The 9,933-nt window shown below is 36.3% G+C and overlaps 1 protein-coding gene across 3 annotated transcripts; it reads left to right on the forward strand.

Annotated features, from left to right (window-relative positions):
* The first annotated feature begins 933 nt into the window (after positions 1-933).
* On the forward strand, positions 934-7,502 carry LOC143852919 (uncharacterized). Of its 3 annotated transcripts, none has more exons than XM_077362572.1 (8): positions 934-1,107; positions 2,206-2,396; positions 4,484-4,732; positions 4,910-5,083; positions 5,191-5,297; positions 5,815-6,134; positions 6,216-6,954; positions 7,152-7,502. In XM_077362572.1, exons 2-7 carry the CDS (start codon positions 2,235-2,237, stop codon positions 6,911-6,913), a joined length of 1,710 nt encoding a protein of 569 aa, XP_077218687.1. In that variant the 5' UTR covers positions 934-1,107; positions 2,206-2,234; the 3' UTR covers positions 6,914-6,954; positions 7,152-7,502. The 3 variants fall into 3 exon arrangements, with proteins under 3 accessions (XP_077218687.1, XP_077218689.1, XP_077218688.1); XM_077362574.1 differs by having other exon boundaries at positions 2,231-2,396; XM_077362573.1 differs by lacking the exon at positions 934-1,107 and having other exon boundaries at positions 1,189-2,396; positions 7,124-7,502.
* Positions 7,503-9,933: the final 2,431 nt, after the last annotated feature.

Raw genomic sequence — 9,933 nt, forward strand, 5'->3', positions numbered from 1 at the left:
CAGCTGGTTAAAAAATAAAAGACAAGGTTAGTTTGTCTCATTATCAAAACATGGTAGTGAGAGTATTAGTTGCCATTTTATTTGTAATGCCCATCAATCCTCACAAGGGTTGATTGAGAGGAAGCCATTCCATTCCTCTCTCAATCATCTTCCATTCACAAAGAACTCCACTACCATGTTTTGTTCTTCTACTTGGAGGTAGAGGTTCAATCCCTGATTAGAGCCCACCAAACTTTTTCCTTCCAAGCTGATGACGTGAACAACTGTTGATATCATAGACCTAGGGTGGGACCCACACACGTGACATGCAAGCCATTCATTTCATGGGTCCCACAAATCACAAATGACAAGTTGTAGCTAAGATTAGGAGGATCTATATCTCTGCCAAAGCCCATGTAGGCTACTTATATTGGCACTACAATGTTTTCATAATTGCACAAACTCAACTTGTCTTTTCTTTTTTTAATTAGCTTCTCAGAGTTTTTGCCTTTTGGGGAATTGTAATTACCATTGACAGCTGTTTAAATAATAAGAAAGACAACCTGAGCTAGTGCAATTATCAAAACATGGTACTGCCAATATCAACATCCTAGATGTATTGTTGGTTAGAAAGACCACCAGAAGGGCCCACCCGAGGCACGCCCATAAAAGATGGGTATTGGCCGAACGACTCCTTTAAACACGTGAGGTGTGATAGCGAATGAGATAACGACACGTGGATCAGAAGAGGGATCCGAATTACTTTGTTTGCAAACAAAAAGATAATGATCTATTCAATGGATTTAGGGATGAGAAAACAGAGTCCTATTTCCCGCCACCTACTATTTCGCGCCACCCCCCCCCCCTCTTATTTAATATTTCCACCCCTTTCATCTATCTTTTATTCAAAATGGACTCTATTTTTTTCTCCTACGTTTGAAAGAGACGTGGCTCTACGTAAATAAGACTCCCTCTCTCCCTCTACTTCTCTATCATTCTCCTGACTCTTTTTATTATTATTATCTCTCTTCTTTCTTATCTTCTAATCTTCTTGCTGATGAACTCTATTTATCTTCTAATCTTGATAAGAATATGAAGTAGCTTCCTATATGAACTCTAAAACCTAAGGTTAGTATTTTTTTTTCTTTTTATTATGTAAAGCATATGAGACTTCTTATACATGATTGTGATACCTGAAGTCTCCAACAAAACCTCTCTACCACCAAGAGATCTCTTCTTCCTTGTTTTTCCACCACCATACCTCTCTTTTTTCCATACTCTCTCCTTATTATCACTTTTCTTCAAAGGTTTTGGTGGTGGTGTTATTTCTCTTCTTCTTTATTTCTTCGAAAAAATGGGGAATGATAGAAGTGCAATGTTCCTGATAGTGATACTCATATGGGTTTTCTGTCCAATTTTATTGTAGTTCATGTGTGACTTGATTCGTCCCTCAATAGGGAGGCCCTTCCACTGTTTCATTTTCTTTTTAGACTTTTTAGAATATTTCCACCCTGCTTGGATTGCAAGAATTTCTCAAAAAGGTTTGGAAAAGAAAAACTTTTCAAAAATTTCATGATTTTCCATTGTTTGATTACACATGAAAAAAAAGTGGCTTGAACCTCAAAAGTTCAAGTTTTATTTAGAGAGACCTTTGATTTATAATGATATCCCTATAACTTATTATTTCCCTTTAAAGCAGGACAGAGATGTAGCAGATACATTTTAGGAAAAATTGCCAACGGGGGACACCAAAATACTAGAATTGCCAACGGGGGACACACTTTTGAAAAATTGTTAAAGAGGGTTGATAACCCCCTTTTGAGAGTTTGATAACCTCCTTTCAGAGACTTGATAACCCCCATTTCGTCCTTCTCTTAACAATTTTTCAAGATTGTGTCCCTCGTTGGCAATTATCTTATTTTGGTGTCCCCCATTGGTAATTTTTCCTACATTTAACAACATATTGTGGACTTATGGGTGCCTCTGGCTTGTACAAGTCGTACGTTAGCATTAGGCTAGTTAAAAAAACAGCTTTTCAAGGACTCACTTAGCCCTCCTAGTTTTTCGATTTTGGATTGGAATAAAAAGCAAAAAAAAAGGCTTACTCAAAACCCAGCCAAATACGTTTTTAGTCAAACAAGGCTCTCTTATGATTGGGTTTTAAAGCATTCATACTCATCTCCTCTCTTTGGCGCCAATTTTTTCTCTCTTTTTTTTTTTCTCCAGAATTCTGAGCTCTTGTTTATATCAGAATCATGGTTCATGGACTTGGGCCACAAGACATTGTCGTTTGGAACAACGAGAAAGACAATGCTTTGCATGGATTTTCTTCTTCTGGATTTCAAAATCCTATGTTTGTGCCTGATTCTTGTTTTACAGAAGAGAAGGGAGATGAGTTGATGGGTTCGAACCAACAGGTATGTGACTATTTTTTATTTTTTTTGTGCTTTTAATTACATTGGGTTTTCTGTGTTTATGATTATTGTTTATTTTTGCGATTTTATGGTTTTTTTTATTTTTTGTGTTTGATGTTTGATATGATAGATTTTAAAGAATATTCAACGCGTACTATTCTGTTTTTCTAGTTTTACTGATTTTAGCATTGTTTTTTGGTTTTGAAGTTCTTATAATTTTTTTGTAAACCCAACTAAATAATCTTGTTCTGCTTTTCTGTTCCCATGGACCTTAAAAAATACATATCTCATGAGAAAGCTCTGCATCTTCTCTTACAAAAAGAAACATGTATCAGACCTCAGAACAAATACAAAAAAATTATAAAACTAATGACTTCAAGCTCTGGGGCTATCTGGAAGAGTGATCTTCTGAAAAACTCGAAGCCTGTTTCTTCACTTACTCGGCTTTGCTTCCGTTGTGCAATTCAACCCACTTCCCACTGCCTCTAAACAACTGTAATCCTCAAATTTGGAGCTCTTCTTCAGTAATGTTGGGGAGCAGTCTGTGAGGCCCTTCTTCTGTTTGAGATCATCAAAGCATAGAGATCTTCGTGCGTCGGGTTGCGTTTGAATTCTGGCAATGAATTTAGACTGGTTTTTGAATGAGTAGCCTTGTATCCTCCATTCAGATCAACCATCTCGAGCCTCCCCCGCAAAGTTTCCATTATATTACGTACGCTTTGGGGATGAGAATTGCATTTGTTGATTATGTTTGAATTCAAATTTTCATCGGAAAATGCGTCTCTATCAGTCAGTTTCTCATCCCATTCACTTTCAGCTGTAAAAGAAACTGAAATATCATATGTGTGTTTCTGCTTTTCATTAGGCACTAGTGTGAGTTGTTCTTGAGAACCTGTTTCTGAGCTGGAATTCAAATTCTCACATGATAAAGCTTCTTCTTCCTCTGCCCAACTTTTCCCATTTTTGAAGACAGAGGAGAGACCTTTGGTGGGCTTTGAAGATGAGATATTATGAGAACTGGGATTCAATTTATTACTTGCTAAAGCTTCTTCTCTCTCTACAATTTCTGCCCATCTCCTCCAACTGCTGAACATGGAGGAGGGAGCTTGAGTGAGCTTTGAGAGTTTAACAGGATCTTGAGAATGTGATCTTCTCTATTTCTCAACAGATCGAAACTGGTAAATTTGTCTGTGATAGTTCTTCTTCCTCTTCAATAATATCAGCCCTGCTCCGACTGCGTGTCTTTTATTTCAGGTCTTTGATTCCAACTTCCATTAATGAAAGCTGGCAAACCACTACTTAGATTTTGGTTTGGCACTGCTTGCGAATTCGCAACAGGTGAATTGATTTGTCTGTTGGGATTCAAATTATCAACTAAATCGTTCTCCTCTGTGTAATTTTCACACCTTCCACTGCCATTGAACTCTAAATCAGTACTCCTTTCTCAAGCTCCATCGGTAGAAACTTGTGAGCCAGTTTTCTCTTGGGATATGAGTTTTGCATTTTTATCTTCACAAACTGAACTAACAGTTCATTGAAAGTGTTCCCATCTTCTCCAACTGCCACTGCATGGTAAACTTGTGCTCTCTTTGCGAGCTCCATTGACGGACGATTGTAAACCACTCACTGGTTCTTGGGATGCGAATTTTGAAACTCTATTCATTGGAGCTTCTGGACCAACTGTTTCTTGAAAATATTCCAATCTTCTCCCTCTGCCAGTGCTTTGATAAAACAATTGACTTTTCTCATCTCCATGGATGGAAGATTGTGGACTAGATGTTGGTTCTTCAGATGTGAGTTTGGCTTTTTCATTTATGAGAACTGATGAACAAAATATTTCTTATAATTTTTGTTTAATGATTTCTACAAGTTATGGTATTAAATCCATCATGTTTTTTTTTTTTTTTTTTTTTTTTTGGTACGGAATCACGAGTTGTAAATTTCTTTTTTCACTTTATTTTCTCAAAGTTCTTCTTCTTTCATATATCCTTTATATTTTTTCATGTTCCAGAAAGATAGATGCTTGTATGTTTTTAATCTTCAAACACACACACACACACACACACACATTCTAATTTTTGTTGTTGCAGGTTCTTGCAGCTTTAAATTTGTCAGAGAAATTCAGTCCTCTTGGTTTGAAATTAAGGAAAACTCCATCCTTTTTAGAGCTTCTTGACATGAAATTGTCTGAGGCGACAGAAGTGAGATGTGAAAATTTAAATTCTCAGCCCATTTCTGAAAATTTGAAGGCTTCGAATTTCTCAATTTCTCAACCCAATCGAGAAAAGTTAAAGGCTTCAAATATCTCTGCATCATATATCCAAATTGGCTCATGGCAGGTATTATTTACTTTTCATTTCTGTAACCCGAATGCTACAAACAACAGCATTAGAATTTGTGAAATTGCATATTGGGTTTGGGACTGTAATGCATGTATGGTTGCTCTACATTTGTCATTTCCTTAGAGCCCTTTGTTACTTTTCACTTTTCAGAACTTTTTGTTTCCAAATTTGCAGCAAGCTTCTCGATACGAAGGCGACCTAGTGGCTAAAGTTTACTATGCTAAGCGTAAACTGGTATGGGAAATTCTGAATTCTGGACTGAAGAGTAAGATCGAGCTTGAATGGTCTCACATTTCTGCTATTAGAGCGACATTTGGGGAAAATATACCTGATGTTCTTGAAATTGAGGTTCGATATCAATTTTTTTGTAACTTTATATTAATTTTTTGTAACTTTATATTAATTTATTTACTGCAGAATTTCTCTTCTAAAGTGAAAATTGCTGTCTTATACAGTTGAATCATGCTCCAATGTTTTCTCGAGAAACAACTCCACAACCAAGAAAGCACACTCTCTGGCAAGCTACTTCTGATTTTACCGGAGGTCAAGCATCCAAATATAGGTATACAAAGGCCTCAGCTCAATTATTTTCTTGCTTATAAGAATATGTTAGGAGTTTCAATCAATCAAACTATTTAGTTACAAATTCAAGTCTACTTTGCTTAATTGATTTCTGATCATTATATTAAGAACATTTATCAGCATTGTATGTCTTTGGTGCATGAAAAGATGCCATCACTACTCTCCCTAGGGACATGCACTCGCCAGTAGCACATTTATCTACACTGAAGAACGTATCACTAGAAATTTCTTCCGCCGAGAAAAGAAGAGAAGTATTCAAAGCACATATCTACTTCTACACAAAATTCAACCGGCATGACTTGGGCCCTGTTTGTTTTGGAGAGTCCAATAATCAGTTTTGGACTCACAATTGGTTCTAAAAATCCAAAACAAATAGGGATTTAGGAATCTATCTATGAGCGAGTTCCAAAACGATACATGGGTTTAACCATATTCTTGTTTATTAGGTTCTATGTGGCTTGCATTTAACCATATTCTTGTATCTAATGTTCTTTCAGGAGGCACTATCTTCAATTCCCCAAAGGAACCCTTGAGAAGCATTACGAAAAGCTTATGCAATGCGACAATCGGTTGTATGCTTTGAGTCAGAGACCTTTCCCATTTCATAGGTCTCCTTACATCCCCTCAAGTTGCAACGAGTATCTAGATTATTCTGGACCAGAATTTTCATCCTTATTTGGTCATGCGCTTCCTGACAGTTATCTGTCACAGTTTCCCCACATTGGAATCACAAGTTCCATCGTCACTCAGCAGTTTCCAAAATTTGAAACTCTTGAATCAACCATTGCTGCTATTGATTCAACTTTGCCGTACTCAGGTACCTCACCTCTCATTTCACATTTGTTTTTTGTATGAAAGTATTTAAGATTGTTAATCAATTATACCGGTTCTCTTTCAGTTATGGATTTCCCACCGATCGAAGAGAACAATACTTTTGCTCATTTCGGAAATCCAAAGACTTTGTTTTTGGATGAGGGATTCAAAAATCAAAAAAGCATTGGCAATGCGGGTGGATATCAAATTCAGGAATTGTGCTCAATTGATCAGAAAACTCCTTTCCTTCATCAACACATCTCATCAACGCCATTACTTTCTGATAGATCGTGGGACAATTTGACAGTTGATGAATTCATGAAACAAGGAATAAATGTACCGCCCATGGCAGTGTGTTCTGATGAGAATAAGATCATGAAAAATGTGAGTTCTATGCATTCTGTCCTTGGCACACCGTCACAGCCAGATTTTAGAGTGAAAAACATCAGTAGAGAGTATGATCAATATGGTCAGATGAGTATAAACAACTCGTTTATTTTGAGAAGATCCCAACATTCGGATGAATACAACCAGTATCTTGGCCCAAAGTCGAAGATTTTGACCCCTGAAGACACCTTTTTGACACATCAACTTTTGGATGAATACAACCAGTATCCTGGCCCAAAGTTGAAGATTTTGACGCATGAAGACACGTTTTTGACACATCAACATTCGGATGAATACAGCCAGTATCCTCTTGGCCCAAAGTCGAAGATTTTGATGCCTGAAGACACGTTATTGACACCTCGAATGCCTTCACTTCATAACAAATTTAGCAGATGAGCCCAATGTTGCGTCCAACTGAAAGGGATGACCTGTTTGAGGTAACTACAAATTAACTTTTTTTATCTATTGCATCGTGCTTCTTGTTTTTTGATTGGCAGAATTAGAAACAAAAGCTGAAGTCCCTTTTGATTTCCCTTATGGAAATCCAAAATTGTGAATAAATGGGACTTCATAGAATGAATAAAATTGGTGTTTTTTTTCATCAAGGTCATGTTGCTGTTATGTGCGTAAACAGTTTTCAACTGTATTCGGCTAGCTGGATGCCCACTTGAGGCATGGCAATGTGCACTACGAGATCCGGAGCTGCGAGAAAAAGTCTGGGTGTGCTGGTTGGTATTGCTGTATTGAGGAGCTAGCTCGATATGTTGGTAAGCGGAAATGCACACAGTTCACTGAGATTCACCAGGTTACCTTCACAAAGATGGTTGTTCGTTGAGGAAGGTTTGAGCCTTTTTTGAGAAGGGATTGGTACAACATTGGTAAAGGGTGTTTAGAGTGTTTTTGCCAATTTATAGCTAAGGTGTTCGGTGTAATCCGTTATTGCCATTTTAATAAAATTAGTAAAAAATACTAAGGTGTTCTACGAGATGGTTTTGTAATTCTGAAAATATCTTGTTCCGTAGAATTAACATTCGTTCTTTGCTTAGGAAAAAAAATACCAGATCCAATAAAAACTATTATCAAAGTTGCCAACTTCTAAGGTCCTGTTTGGATAGAGAAAAACATTTCGACAGAAAACATTTTCTCAAAAAAATCATGATTTATAGGTAAATGATATGATTATTGTTAATTTAGAGGGATATCTTCATAGATTAAAGGCCCCTCCAAATAACAATTGAATAGGGTCGGTTCATGTTATCTTTTTTCATGTGTAAAAAAAGTAGGGAATTTTAGATGTATTTTTCCTTTCCGAACTTTTCCACAAAATTCCTGCAATCCAAACAGGGCCTTGTCAAATGAAATCTTGTTCTCAATTCCAATTTTTCTGATTCCATGGTTAGCTAGCTTGGAGTTTTGCTCATTTCAGAAAACCAAGCATAATTAATCTTTTTGGGATTAATTTTATTTTCTCTAGTATCTTAACAACAAAAGAACTGCACGACAATTATTGAAGATAGAAATGTTAGGCTTGATTGTTTCCTGTCACAATTCTGCCCACGATGTTTAATTACAGTAACTGTCCTCATGATTCATAATATTTTAGCTCCGATGTAGGAAAGGAAGAGAATCACCATGCTCAATTCAAAATATTTGAGCTCCACCTGTCCAACAGATACTCAACAGAGCATAGGGTCATGCAAACTTGCAGAGAGAAAATATAGCATGGTTATAATTTGGAATGTTCTTTGAATCCTCAGCCTCAGCACAACTCGTCCTTAACAAAGTTACTGTTTCAATCGTGAATTCCAGAAGACTGTCCAACTCTGCTCTGCAAAACAAAAGGAAATCCAAGCAAACATTTCAAGGTTCTGACATAAAAGAGAAAACATACTCGCCAAGTTCCTGCTTAGACTTGGACAACCATTTGTGATTTCTTAAGAGTCTCAAATAAATTTTCCATATTTCCTTCCAAAAACCCCTGCCTATAATTTTGAATACGAGAGATATATAAGGTTATCTTGCCTAACAGACTTAGAAAATATTGTTTTATACTCCAAGTAAAAGAACTCTAAATCATAAATACTGTTGAGAATTTAAAGTGTAGGTTAAACACAGATAGGAGATTCATATGTTTCTAAATTAAAATCAATTAATTGAAAATGAAGAGGGTGATTTGCAGGTTATTAAAAGCATTTTCTGCAAAATCTGCCATTGAAAATGGATTTAGCTTGGTTTGAAGTGTCAGATTTTGTCAAGGAAGTCAAGAAATGATGAGAGGAAACACATGTTGAGGAGTGGAAGGACTTCAGTTTTTACAGGAGATTAAAACCAATTAAACTCAAAATAAAAGAATGAAGTAAAAATTATGGGAGACTCCATACAGAAAGGAAAGGTGAAATCCTAAGCAAGCTAGAAATTGATCATTTGGAGAAAGAGGGCAGAGCAAGCTATAGCACATTGATCATTTGAAAGTTGGAGTAGGAAAACATTATAAGGAGAGAGGAAATTAGTTGGAAACAAAATTCAAGAATTATTTGACTTCAAGAATTATTATAAGAATACACTATTTTCCCCTAGGTTGACTAATGTGAGGAGAAGAGTTCATTCCATTAGCTCAATACATCACAACGAAAGAATGTTTTAGGCCTCTTTTCATTGGTATCTCAAGCAAATGATGGGTGGGGGTAAGAGGAGATTCACAAGGATATAAGATTCTTAAGAGCTTTAGCAAAGAAATAGGCAATCACTAGTAAGAAACACAACTTGCATATGTAGCTAATAGTAAGAAACCCAAAACGATATTAAGTTAAATCTGATCAATTTCCAATTTAATATGTCATAGCTAATGGAACTACCTTCCATAAAAGTGTCTGATACGTATATGTTATGGTGTGTGGGAGGAGTTGCAAGGTAGTTATTGTAGGGATTTGCACTTTAGGTTCGTGGGTACGTGGTTTAGAGTCATGGGTGTTGGTTTTTAAAATGTGTCATGTTAGTGGTAAGTGGGTTGATGATGTGGCATTCTCATTGTACTTGTATTTAAGTTTATGTATTTCAATGAAAGGAGAAGAGAAGAGAAATTTTACAAACAAGGGAAACTTGGTTATTGGAGAGTCATAGTTCCTCTCGATTTGAACCACTAAGAGGTCTGGTTGCCTCGAATCAACCATTTCCCCCATATTTTCTCTCTTTTATTTTTGTTTATTTATGTTACGGCCGACTATGAAGCCTATTAATACATTCGTAGCTGTAGGATCATTAGAAGTCCAAGTGAGTAAGTTCATCTAGGCGAGGTGTACTTTATGATTTTAGAGGAAATTGAAACTAATCCCACTTCATATAAAAAGAAATTCCAAACATTTTTGTGAATAGGTTGCTAAAAGTCATGAGATCTGTAATGGAATTAATGCATTCTA

The sequence above is a fragment of the Tasmannia lanceolata genome, unplaced genomic scaffold (genome assembly GCF_043159265.1).
Source record: "Tasmannia lanceolata isolate RefF3 unplaced genomic scaffold, GAP_Taslan_0.1 ptg000019l, whole genome shotgun sequence".
NCBI lineage: Eukaryota > Viridiplantae > Streptophyta > Magnoliopsida > Canellales > Winteraceae > Tasmannia > Tasmannia lanceolata.